Below are 14,322 nucleotides of genomic sequence, written 5' to 3' on the forward strand. Positions count from 1 at the left end.
TAAAAACACTTCAACTTTACACTTCACACAGCCTCAAAATGTGATGAAAAACAGTCCCTGAACTCTAGAAGGAAATTATTCATATTTTATTTGATTTTTACTTACTGGAATATGCCATAACTTAACATCAATTTGTGTTTGTATCATGTATCATAGCTTAGGGAAATTGTTGGAAAGTTGCAACTCAAAGGCACAAAGTGAGTAATGCTCTTGAGGGCAATTTACTGCTCTGAGAAAGAGCCAAAATACATCCCAAGCTTTTACTGTAGTGTCACATGTAGTAAAGGCACATATTTTCATTATGTGATATTCACAGAGAAGCACAACAAAGCTACGCCACTGCCCAACGGATCCCTTGGGCAGTGGGACATAATCTGCTTCCAAAAAAGAACTGCAAAAACACTCGACCGACCAGCAGCAAAACTCCAAAACTTCAGACATTTCATAGATCAGTACGAGCTTCCCACTGCAGGCTACTGAAAAAAGACATCTGCTCGAGTCAGTGTGTGACCGTCTGTCCCCGCCCCCGTGACCATGGTGGCCAATCGGTGACGAGGTACGACTTCCTGGAGCGCTCGATTGGACGTCTTCCCATCTACCCGGCGAGAAAGGCCTGTTTGCTGTGTTCCGCCAAGTGGTGAGGAATAAAAGGGGGACAAGGAGCGTTGCTGTCATGGTGCATATGGGTTAGCTTTAGGAGAGAATGAATTGGGTTTGAATAATTGGGACGAACATGTAGAGTAATGAAATTCAGATAGTACACAGGTTTTGGGGGTCACAGAATGAAGACTAGTCTTGGCAGTTTAGAGTGGGCACTAATTTGGCTGACATATGTTTGTCAAAAACTAAATTCACATTTGAGCAGTGGTTCTCAAACTTTTTAAACCAAGAACCACCAAAGAAATTAACTGGCTTTCCGAGTACCACCAGACATAAGCCAAGTCCATAACAGGACTATTTCAGGGCTAAATTAGGGCTAAACCAGGTCTTAATTAGAAATACATCATTACCAAAATAGTTTTAAAAAAATTACCCATGGAAGAGCAAAAATGGGGAAAACATTTACTAAAAACGATGAACATAAGAGCTGAAGACCACATACCACCTAAAGGAGAACTGTAGTTGGAGAAACACTCCAGATTAGCTCCAGGTCTAGAGCCTTAAAAACCCCAGTTATTTTTTTCTTTCTGGCTTTTCTGATTTAGAATAAACATTGTATAAATGTTAAATGCTGCTCTATTAAAATATAGCAGCAGAAAACCTCTATCCATGGAACTGTTTTCCTCCCGTTTCTGCGCAGAGATGGCAGAGCCAAATATCGACAGAGCCCAATATCAGCAGACTGGTACGCACGCGTTTGGCAGATACAAATTTTACTCAATACCATGAATATAAGTTGATACCCATACTGGGCTGATATATCGGAGAATCTCTAGTCACAAGGTAAAACGTTTTTGTGTTGAAAATTGCATTAGGCCTCTAAAGCCGCGTTCAAACCGGCAGACGCCGGTCCAGGACACCCAAAAAATAAACTCACCAGCTGACGCGCATCCGAGGCATCCAGCACACATGCCCAGTGGAGGAGTTGTTGTGTTTCCCACTGTGGCTGGTCGTTTGGTCATATGGCAGTCCAGAGTGACTTTGGTGTATTTACTTTACAAAATCCATAAACTGTCGAGTCCAGATGACTAGAACTGAATCTTTTTCTACAATGGAACACTCCTGGACGATTGAGCGATTACACCGACACATAAATTGAGGTGATTAACTCTGCGGCTTGTCTGGACCCACCAGATACTTCAGACGTGAGTAGAGTTTAGTGAGTATCATTTGCTCCAAGAGCTGCGTCTGGATGATTTTTTACCATTCGGGGTTTGTTTTGGTCCTTCTTCCGAATAGTGAAATGCGTATGTACGTCACTGGAGCGTAATCTCTGATTGGTTGTTGCACCACGTCAGCCGCAAAAAAGTTCAGCTTTGTCCAACTCAAAACGCAGGATTCGCGCCGCAAAAATGCTCAAAACGTGCTGTAAAAACACTGGAGGCCCAGGACGCGCGTCCACATAGATTACGTATGTAAAACTGGACACTTTGACGCAGCAATGTGAACGCTCTATTACACAGTTCTAGTAGGAGACAAGGGTTTGCCCTAGAATCTCTTATGATAAAGCTTTTTTCAAAGTGGTATTAAATATTGCATTGCGTATCCCACTTTTTCTTATATATTAAAATTTGTAGATGTTTGATATTCAGGGAACACAAAGCTGTCATCGGCACAACTATGTTTTTCCCTGTGGGTCAGTTTAGAGTCTTCACGTGTGTCTGAACAGTGGGAGGAAGACAAAGTTCCTGAGAAGAAGCTACACACGGGCAGAATTACAATGAAATAATGAGTTGGCGTGTCTGAAGATTGAACTGTCAGAAAGCTTTGAGCACCCCACAACTAATATTTATAAAGCTGTCATAGAACAACTACATTAAGTTAACATATCTGAGTACTACCCACCTCTGGAGTCTGGTATGTATGTAGAAGTAAACATTTTACTGTCTGTAATGCTAACAGATCAAATACTCCTCATTGTAAAATGTGAACATCTGTTACAAACAACATTGAAAACACAATCACAAGGCGCTCATAAATGTATTTTGCATTTAAGGGCGGGAGTGTCTACAGAGCCGCAGCGCGCGGCCGAAACTGCATGGGTTTTTTGTGCCGCGGCTCCTGAAACTGCTGGGCTATTTAACCGCGCCGGGTTAGGGTTAAGGTTAGGGTCAGGGTTAGGGTTAGGGTTAGGGTTAGGGTTAAGGTTAAGGTTAAGGTTAGGGTCAGGGTTAAAGTTAAGGTTATGGTTAGGGTTAAGGTTAGGCTTAGGGTTAGGGTTAGTTAAGGTTAAGGTTAAGGTTAAGGTTAAGGTTAAGGTTACGGTTAGGGTCAGGGTTAAAGTTAAGGTTATGGTTAGGGTTAAGGTTAAGGTTAGGGTTAGGGTTAAGGTTAAGGTTAAGGTTAGGGTTAGCCATGAGGCTATATGGCCGTGCCGCGGCTCCTGAAACTGCTGGCTCTGCGGCTCTGCAGCCACGGCCTTAAAGGAAAGCTATTATATATTACTTTTTCATGCTTCTTCTCTCTTGCACACTTTAGACAAGCCAAACTGATGAGGTTATTTTGAGATGTTGTCTAAAATAAATAACAACAGTCAATGTCTCTTGTGTGAGTAAGACCCTGACTCTAGAAGCTCTCCTTTAAGTCCACATGCCGGTGCTGCCGGTGGACTACGTCAGTCCGGTTTCTATCTGTGGTGTGTGCCTCATCCCTCGGCCCACGCACTCAGCCGGCCGACGTGCACCTCGCCTCTCCCTCTCTTTAAAAAGGGAGGCTGTATTGGGAGGAGGCGCACTAAAAAGCAGCAGACTTGGCAGCCTCGTCCTGAAACAGTAGGACCATCTGCCACTGGAAAAACTAAAATAATTAACCTGGAAAGTCTCATCAAGGATCATGAACGTTCTCTCAACTAACCTTTAGTGTCAAGGTCTGGCTAGGTTAAAGCACAAATCAAGCACGATTACTGACTCCTTGTAGCTGAAGGAACCGTGTGTAAAAGGTGCTCTATAACTAAAATTTTACTTATTTTACTTACTTTTTTCACAGATACACTTTTGGCTCAAACCAGCTATGACTTGTTAGAATGGGTTAGGGTTAAGTATTTTAGTGGACTAATGGACCAATGGATGTTATGACTAAATGCACCCATATGACAGTAACACAAGAACCCAACAAAAAGTTAATTGTGAGAAAAATATATATAAAAGATATAAAATAAGAGCTTGCATGTTATCCCAATGCCTGCATTTTTTTCTGCAGGAGTTCCATTTCTTTTTTCTTTTTTTTTGTTCTTTTTGCGACTAAAACAATAAACTTACAGGACTCATTAATAAACTGGTGACTGGTTGGTGAAATCTTAAATATCTTCAATAGCTTGTGTGGGAGGAATGTTGTCTAATTTAATGAGAAAGTGTGCAATACATTTCACCTTTAATGGCTCAGCCCAAAGAACTGTTGATCATCTTGAATTAAGTGTACCGTTAGATCAAAAAAAGTGGTACAAAAATAACTAAAGTAAAAAGGAGTGACTGTCTTCTATCAAGTTATTGTCATTGAGAAACAGCCCAAAATATTGAGAGAAAATGCGTGTTGTCAATAATTGTTGTCAATATCGCTCACTAACATCAAGGTCAAGCCAGGCAAATCATTTAAATGCAGCGCTCAGTGACCTCTTCCTCCTGTCAAGCCTTTCCCGACTCGTAATTCACCCCAAGTGAATCGCAAAGCATCGTGGGATACATAGCAACCGTTGAGAGTCGCCACTTTTCCCTGAACGACTCTGACAGCTTTGAGCCCTCATTCACTGGCGAGCTGTTCACTCCGAGCGGTATTTATAGCCGGCTATTGATCGAGACGAATTTGGCATTGGAAATGTAGTGGCCGTCTACAGGGCCGGCCCAAGCCTTCAGGGGGCCCTAAGCGAAAACATTTTTGGGGGCCCCTCACCACGTCATCAGAATCAGTTTTATTGCCATCGTCAGTAAACAATTCACATATGGGAACTTTCTTCAACGCAAACAAAGCGCACCAAAACTCCAGGGCATCTGTTTCCCAGTTAGTTTATTCTCAACACCTCACAAACTCAAATATTGCTAACTGAAATCCCACAATGCAACTTGGTATTCCGCTGACATCACCTCTACTCCCTGTACAAATAACACACGTCCCAGATATGTTTTTGGGCATATTTTCAGACCTTTTTTGGGTCTTCTGGTGCATTTTAATGTGGTCCAGCCGGCTAAAGTAAGAGTAAAATGTTGAGGTTGTAATGCTATAAAATGATGATGTGATGAAACTGTGCCAGAAGAAAATGATTAAAGCCAGTTATTAATACATTAGTGTACTTAATTACTCAATACAATATTGGCTATGAAAAATAATTATGGTCAAATTGATTCATTTTAACTGAAAATGTAAAAGTAATAGTTATCCTTCCTAATTTATCTTTTACAGCTCCCAACTGTTCCTTCTTGCCAAAGTGACAAAACAAGTTATATTAAATTAAACGCAAACTCAAACCGCTCATCTCTGACTGAGGCTGCACAGGGGCCCGGGACAGGGGCCCGGGACAGGGGCCCGGGACAGGGCCGCACACTGTTCACTCCAAAGTTTCACGTCAGAGGTTCTGGACGAGACGGCGCTCGTCCGAACCGGATCTCCGCCTCTTAGTGATCTGGGCCATAGACGCCCCTCCCCGGCCTCACCTGCAGCTAACACTACCGGGCTGGTGTAAATGTGAAGCTTATTATCTTTCATTCAGACATATTATTGTGCGGTGCAGATCTCTCGTCGCCTCCAGCCTGAGCGAACTAACGTGACAGACTCGTGTTGTTTCAAACAGCAGCATTAACCGTCTCTTTGTAAGAGAAGTTCAATACCTGGAGAGTGTTGTTGAGTTTGCAGTTTCTTTACATCGTCAAGAAGTTTCTTCTTTCGTTTTTCGGCACCGGGAGATATATTCCTCTGGACATGAGGACCACGTTCTGTTGTGTTTATGTTTTGCTCTCGAGCTCCTCGCGCACAATGAAGTTGCCCAATCAGCGCAGGTTTGGTGTCTTGGTTGCCAGATTGTCATTACAAATAAATGCGTTTTGTGCGTTATATGTTACCGCTGTGTGCGCTGCCCATGGATCTATTAGGCGCTGCCGCGCCAGCAGCGCTACTACACTAGTGGCGCACGCTGCGCTTGCACTTCTCATAAGACGGGTTGCCAGATTGGGGGTCCTATTAACGCCTCGGGGCCCTACGCGGCTGCTTAGTTCGCTTATAGGCTGGGCCGGCCCTGGCCGTCTATAGAATAATGTTTTGTGTGTCAGTGACAGTGTCACCTGCAGGAAGGAAGTACGCGGCCGGCAGTGAAGTCATCTCCTCCTCATTGAAGCCTATTTTAAACTCCACAAGTGTCCAGCTGTCTCACACAACCAGCCCCATAATAAGCCTTAGAGTATCTAGGGTCTCGCTCCATCTCGGGGTAGCTGCTGGCTCGACTTACTGTACCGAGCATCTGAACGGAACCCTATTGTTTAGTGCACTGAAGGATGACTAATCCGCTATTTAAAGGACTTATAGGGCTCGACAAGGCGGCTTCTGGTGAGTGGCAATCAATGGGTAGCGGGAGTGACGTGGTAAGGCTGTGGGTGGTCTCTTATACACTATGTGGGGAGTGAAACTAAAATAGCTCAAGTAAGAGTACATTTACTTTAAAAATCATTTTGCTCAAGACAAAGTAAAAAGTAATGACTCTTAACTCATTAGAGTAAAAATAAATAAATGGTTTTAATCAAGTTTAAAAGTGTTTGGCAAAAAAACTACTCAAGTATTGACCAGCTCCTGAGAGGATATATATAATATATTGTATTATCTGCTTTCTCTTCTCATTTCCCAGTCAAAGTTGTTGTTAGTGTGAGTCATGCATGTTTGAGTACTATTTATTCAGTGAAGCGTCGCGTAGGATTCTTTTTTATGGAGAAGAGCAACCCCCTACTGTTAAACAATCACAAGATCCAACGCAGACTTTAGGACTTATGCTGTTCCAAAAACAAAGACATGGAGAAGAAAAAAGTGGTCCAAGGGCTCACATTTGCACAAATATCCCAGAATACTACATTGCTTCCTTTATTTCAACATCAACAGAATAGTGTTTACTTTTATGGTGTAGCGCCATGACAATGTCCATTAGGATTGGTTGTGTTTAAAATTCATATAATCTATGTTCCATTGAATCAGATGCATTACTCCTACTAGGATTTAGAGTTAGCATGTCATCTACTGGCAGCTGAGGGAATGAACCATGGGGAAAAAACTAAGGCATAAGGCAACATGACCAGCATGCCTATATATGCATGGAGTTGTAATATACGCAATTTGACGGCAGAAATGCTCAGAGCAAATCTAGCAATGATTTATGGACTCGTAATCAGGATTCATGACTGTAGCATGAATTAAGCTCAATACAATTTCAGGGCTGTTTTTGATTAGGGAACAGCATTATAACATGGATAAAAGCTCCAAAAAGTAAATAATAAATAGTATAACATTACGACTTTGTTTTGCTTACAAGAGATAGTGGAAGAAAGAGTTTGAGTTTAGTTGTGACAATTATCAAGACGTGAAGATTCTTTTCCTGGTAAATCTAATGACTGTTATTAGGTGTAAACAGGCCGTCACTGTGGGCATCAGAGTCCCAATCAAGGCTCACTTTAACCTGTTACCATCCACCTATTTTCGCCCTGTGCACAATGGTTGGACATACCCAAATGGCATTGCTTATTAAAAGAGGATCTTATGTTCCACATGCAAGTGTGATGCATCATTAGAAAGCTTAGGCCTTCTAGTTTCTGCAGATGTGCACATGAACACTGCCAGGGCTTCAGAACTTACACTACAGAGGCCCAAACATAAACAAAACATCCTTTTTTAGTCTCGCCTGAATATTGTTAATTTGTAATGGTCCTGAGCGTGACATACTTCATTGTGTGCATATGCTGTTCACTGTACATGATGTTTATCTTGTTGACAACAACTGTGTAAAGTTTCAGATCTCTAGGAACAGGCATTTTGGTGCTGTTGACCTTTTTGTATCAAAAAGTATATTCGGAACAAGTGATTCAAATATGTGCCAACTGTGCCAAACTGTTTTATTACAATTTTAGCTCCTCTATGATCATAAAACATACATTTTGATGTTGTGTAGGCCACTAATAGCAATTATAACCGCTAAAAAAAATATGTGAAAATGTGTAAATATGAGTTTACCCATGAATTTCCCATATAGAGGTTAAAAAAATATATATATTTTTATTTTATTTTTGTGTTGGTATAATAATACATATATCTAACAAAATGCACGTCCAAAAGGCTAATAAAATCAGAAAACGTTATGCGCAAAATCCTGCCGAGAAATCTGGCTCTTTACAGCCTTCCCGGAGCCTTACGCACGATAATACAGACGATTCTGTGTCAATAAGCCCTTTGTCCCGCCCCTCTTTCTAAAGCTATTCTCATTGGCTAGAATAATATGTCAATCAAACTCAGCTACGTCATTCGCACACGGCGCTATTTAGATGTAAACAGACTAATCCATGTGCGTCGCAAGCGGCGCATTTTTTTTTGCGGAGGCTGTAGCAAACAAACCCGTGGACAGAAAAATTCGTGGATGGTCTCATTCTGTAGGTAACAGTCTGAAGAAAAGAAGGATATCCAACATTATTTTATAGGTCAAACAGGTCATTTGTTATGGACGGAGAAATGCGCCGGACAAGCGCATTCTCGTCCGGCGAGAAAGGAAGAAAAGTTTGTTTACTTGACAATATCTCGAAATCGGATAACTTCAGGAAAAATACAAGTGGACATTGTTTTTCAATGGTTCCTTACGGACAGACTGAGTACAAGGATGTACAGAATTAAAGCCGTTTCGTCCGTCATAAACAGCAAACAGGTAGGACATGCGTTTGTAAAAGTTGAGACTTTCTCACAAGCTATTAGCAATTGCTTCTTGGGGCATATTATTCAATGTAAATCAATGACATATTCGTTTTGTTGAGAAAATAAGCTTTAAAATGATGTATGGCTTGCTGGTATTGACCACGGAAATAAAAGTGATGATGTAAGAGAATATTTGAGATATAGAAAATGCTCGCCGGCGGACAGGTGGGTGGTAACAGGTTTTAACTTTAACATGCTTACTATAGCTTCTCAATGAGCGTTCAATGTTTTTAACTGCTGAAAAGAGCAACACTAACCAACGGTGAGTCATGAGAAAAAAGTGTACCTGCAGAGCTACTAATTAGAATCCCACTTATTTGTTAATGTTATGAGTGTAAGCCATTAGATGTGGGCGATACAATAGTAGGAAATCTAATTATGAGCAGTGAAATATGATTTATTTCATTTGTAATCCGGAAGTACGTAAGTATGCCATAAATGTACATAATTATATGAAACCAACTTTATAAAATCAAACTTTCTAATCCTTAATGACAGGTAAGTGTAGTTACTTTTTCATCTCTTTGACTTGAACCTACCACAATACTTTAAAAACGAGGAACACTCATCACTGGCTCACATCCAGCCTGTGTGAGGTGCCACTACAGTGCTAATCACCGTGATTCCACTTAATCATGGTTAATTTTATTAGTGACACACGTGGCTTTCCTGTCAGAACCCCTGCCACTGCACCCGCCACATTCTGACTTCACCAATGAACGGGCAATTAAATCATCGTTCCGTCAACTGTTTGCCGTCCCGGAGCATGGAGGAGCCATTAGGGCCCGGCGGGGGGCTGATAGGCACTGATCAATACTAATGGCCAAACCGTTGAAATGTCGAGTGCTGATTTGTGGCTTGTCAGAACGGTTTCTCTATTCGCAGCAAACATATTTGACAGTTGATGGAAGGGAAAAAAACATTGTGTCTGGGTTCAAGTGTGGTTACTGTAGGAATAATGGGCCAATTGTTAGAGAGGATGCCGTGTGTCGGTTGAGGTGAACAGAAATACTTTTGTTTGTCGGAATAAGGTTACATTATTGGACAGGAGCAGCAGCAGCTCAGGCGGTAACAGACATTCAAACGCAGAAGCTAAGGTTGGAGATTCGATTCCCGCTGCTGTGTCCTTAGGCGAGATACTTCACCCGCCGTGACTTCGTAGTGGTTTGTAGTTTGAGATTGATAAAGAAAAATAATCCTTACCCTTTTAAAAATTGTAAATTTGAGGAATGAAATACACACCCCATGGTAGGGATTAACACTTTTGGATAAATATGGAATTGCTATATTTTTTTTCTGATCAGCCTGTGATTGTGATTATAAGCGGATATATTGTTGTTTGCAAGGGGCTTGAAGAGGCTGAACTCAATTTATTTCTATGAAGTTTTGCTCCAGTGAATATATGTTGACTGCTGAGTGCTTTCTACATCCAATTATAGAGCATTTTGTTCTCCGAAATCCAGGAACTACGGTGCTAGCATGCTAGTTATTGTTGTCTGGTCTCTGAACGTTATGGGAAGTGCTAATAAACTCAAACAGTGAACAAATGAATTAATTATGTTTTAAATTGCAATTGGAAAGCTGAACATGAAAAACAGAACAATTTAATTCATTCATTAGCTAATAAACTAGTTCATTTGGAATTATTTGCAACAGTCCACATGTATTACCTATAAACAATGAGTTTATAGGTACTTTTATACATTTTCAGAGGGAGTGAGCGAGTTTTGATTTAACAGTAAAGCTACAACATCAACTAGCGCGCTAACAGCACTTCACGGAGAATAAAACGCTTAATAATTAGATGCAGACAGCACACAGAGGTCTGATTCTGACCCGACGAGCTGCTTTTACAATAATCTGAACTGGGGCAGAACAGATTTGACTTCACCATTACAGTACAAGCCCTTTTAACCTGTCAGCTTGCTTTCTGTAGGACGAAAACCAACTCAAACTCATCTATAGCTCATTTCTTGTGCACTAACAAATTCCGATGTACATAAACGTATCGTCTGCGGATGCGTGTGGTTCTTACCTGGCCAGAGCCTGGACTTTGGCCTCATGTCGATCTTCCAGCTCCGTCAGCTTCTTCTTCAGCAGCTCGCTCTCTTGTCTGAGCGCGGCCGAGTGCTCCATCTCCCCGTCCAGTAAACTCCGAAGAGACCTGTCAAACGCACGCACAAGAGAGAATACACACTGAAAATAAGATCATGTTGGAATAAGCAGTAGAGAATTAATCTTAATACAGTTGGGAGAAATTGACAAGAGCAATGGCGCAAACGGGGATGATAAAAATTGTCTTTGCTTTTTATTATTTATTATCTTTGTTCTTGTGTTGTACAAATGTGTATTGAAGTGGAAAATAAACAGTTAATTAGGTGTCCTCAAGTGCATTATCCAGAGAACAAATTGCTCCTGTCTACAGCTCCACGTTAATCGATTAATGGCTAGGGATGGGAAGACACAATTCCCACAAGATGAGACGAGGCATGAGACTGGATCCATGAGTAGAGAATTTGATATAATATAATACATTGCTTGATTTATTTTATTTGATATTTTTCATTTGTCATTGTGCCACTGCTTTTTGAAACTAAAGCTTCTAAAAGAGGCCGAAATCCCCATTGTTAACTTTATGAGATCTTGTGGCACATCACCTGCATTTGGTAAATTTTGGAATGTCAGTTGGTGAGTTAGTTGGGCATTTTATTTATTAATGTATTGCAAATGTGCACACTTTAACCTTTCCCTGTGTTTGTGTGTCTCCTCTCCACAGATCTGAACTGGGACTCGTCTCCATGGAGGTAGAGAAGTGCAAAGCAACAACAAGCAGGTAGTGAATTTCTATACCAGAAAAGTTACATAGTGCATCTTAGTGATAATTATTCTGCATAACTGTATTTTGCTGCCAGTTAGACACTTTCCTATTAATAAACTGATTATTAATAGTATAAAGTTAAGACATTTTTGTACATCATTACTACTAAAAGCCTTGTTAAGATCATAATTCCTTTTTACAAAACTGTCCTAACATCAAGTGTATTTATAGGCAAGTTTAAATGTCTAATTAGCAGCAGAATGTTATGAAGAATAAGACATGAATAAAAGGGCAGATTTTCTTTTTTTTAATACACATAATTAACCACTTACATGATTGTAAATCCCTGTCCATACAACTGCTGTAAATAAGAGTGTAGAAAAAGCTTCAGTTGTAGTCATCTGGACTCAGTTAGATGACTACAACTGAAGCTTTTTCTACAATGGAACACGCCTGGACGAATGAGGGATTACACCGATGTAAATAAGACTATTACTATTACTATTTCCTTATTTTCTTAAGTCTTCTATAAGTTATCTATTCTCTCACTTCTGTACCTACTTGTGCGTTGTAACGTTGACATTTCCCCACTGTGTGGACTAATAAAGGCTTATCTTATCTCATCTTATCTTAATTAGCAGCTATTTCTGAGTTTTTAACATCTTGGACAGGCAGACCATGCAGCTGATACGACGCATACCATACCATACAACAGGCTGTTATCATCAACAGTTCTAAACAGGTAGACCTATTTTGCTTTTTTTTGCATGTAGTATATAACTAACATAAGTAGTGTAACATTTTGTTAATCGTAAAATGCAATTCGGTTTTAAAACAGCTTAGTAGTCCACTGAGATCCTGTTCAAAACTGGAGAACTAGTGGCATTTCACTTTAGCAAGCAACAGATTGTCATTTACAAGTATTTATTTTAGACAAATGACTGCTGAACACTTTTGGACATTGTGGATGACTGTGTCCTAATTTTTTTCAAATAATCACAACTAAGTACAGGAATGTGGGCTGGGATGGGAGGTCAGTGAAAACCGGAATTTTCAGAGCAGGATTACAGGCAGCAGGATACAGAATTACTTAAACATGTAGGAATCAATCAAACTACAGCATCGAGTAAGATAATGATAAGAAAACCCCGTTAAAACACGGCTAAGATCTCATAATATTCATAATACATCCTTTAATAAGTTTTCTAAAAGAAAGTGTTAGCAAAAGCTTAAATTTAAATACGTGTCAACAGTACATCATTTGAACTTTAACCTTTAACTTTTCCACTCATGTTGTTCTCAAATCTGGCGTGTTAATCCCATTCCATCACACGTCTTCTCCATAGCTGTGAGATCTTTGTTTACTTCGCCTTATCTGGGGCTCCTATCTCACCGCACAGAGGCTGTTTACGCCCTGTTCCATCAGTGCACATCACAGCCTCTAGTGGCTTATTAAAAGTTACTCCTCAGAACAGCGAGCTGGTCTCTGCCCCAAGTCAGCACAAAACGCCCTCTTGTTTGGGTCCATCATGTTCACCGACAGGTCATCCATTATCCCCTCACTACTTCTCGCGCTCTTTCTTCCTTCCTGTCGAGTCTCGTGTGCAGTGTGGGAACATGTGTGTTTGACGTACGTGTTCTGCTCCTCAAGCTCATCTTTCCGGTTCATCATGGCTACGATGGCTTGGCGGAGCTCCACTGAAAAAAAGATATAAAGACGACAGAAGATTCAGACCAGGACCATTTTATTGTGAGATCTTAATACTTAAAAGTCTCACCATACTGTTGTGGAACATAATATATAATGTAAGCTCATAGGCCTAAAATGTATTCCTTTTACCATGACGTTGTAAACTATTTTGTATGATTATGTTAAAAGAACATATTAGAACAAGAATTCTCCTGAGATTAATGTAAACTGTGTTCAATATTGACATTCCAGATGTAAAACTCCAACAATGGGAATAGATAGATTGGATACCTGTGGAATGTACAGTGAGATTGCACTGGACCAGTACAAACGAAGGCCTTTATATAGATCCTTTTTCTTTATGTCTTTTCCCTCTCTGGGACGTATTTTGCCCCCGGACTTCGTGTTAACGGGAGCCTTTTCCAGGGGGCGGTTCCAGGTCGCTCTTTTGCTACCTTCACGATCGTAACACTGGCGTAAAGAGGCCGTGGGATGGTGCCAGTCCATATATGGTGATAGTGTTTGAACCAATGACAGATAACGAGATGTTTGCAGTAATTTTCCAAGCAAAGAAAGAAGTGAGGAATAAAATAGTAACATTTTCAGTTTTTCTATTTTCTATGAGTAGAATAATAAAATAAAATACTGAAATACAGACTTGAACCCGTTCTTTTTTTATTTTATTCACCTTTATTTGCTTTGCGCACTCAAAACACACTATTTTAACCATGTAAAATTGGGCTGTATTCATTACTCTATAACCTATAACTTTATGCCTATGAAGGTTGTTTTAGTATGAATATCTCATCCATCTGGAGATAGTATCTCGGCTCCACTGCACTAGTTTTGAAATTTATTAGTTAGGATTCAAGCCTTTCACAGAATGCACCACACCCTCAATTGTCTTCACTCTACCTGATATTTCGGCATGATCACACCTCTTGTTTAGAATTCCACGTCCTGTGCTGTCAGCAATTGCACCAACGCAATATGTCAGTAAATGAGCTCTGCTGCGCCCAAGTTAACACCAAGACTGGGGGCAAAATACAGCCCCAAGTGTCTAGTTCTGTTCGTCTTTATATTGTTTGTGTTTTGCATTATATATAAAAAGAAAAACATAACAGGTATTTCCAAGAACTCAAGCCTCAGGTGTACTTCACAAAATCTTCAGATGATTGGAATTCACACCAGATCGTCACCACCATAGACAAAAATGTACTGTAAATTGAAC

The 14,322-nt window shown here is 40.4% G+C and overlaps 1 protein-coding gene across 1 annotated transcript in view; it reads right to left on the bottom strand.

Moving 5' to 3' along the window:
- snx29 (sorting nexin 29) overlaps positions 1-14,322 on the bottom strand; it is a 195,350-nt gene that overhangs the window by 161,065 nt on the left and 19,963 nt on the right. The window contains exons 12-13 of the mRNA XM_072456919.1: positions 13,036-13,099; positions 10,619-10,747 (exon numbers count right to left, since the gene is read on the bottom strand). Of these exons, the coding sequence (XP_072313020.1) occupies positions 10,619-10,747; positions 13,036-13,099 (193 nt within the window). The remainder of the gene's footprint in view (positions 1-10,618; positions 10,748-13,035; positions 13,100-14,322) is intronic.

This window comes from Eucyclogobius newberryi, unplaced genomic scaffold, assembly GCF_026437365.1.
Source record: "Eucyclogobius newberryi isolate DKJ021-1_F unplaced genomic scaffold, fEucNew1.0.hap1 SCAF_20, whole genome shotgun sequence".
In the NCBI taxonomy this organism is placed as follows: Eukaryota; Metazoa; Chordata; class Actinopteri; order Gobiiformes; family Gobiidae; genus Eucyclogobius; species Eucyclogobius newberryi.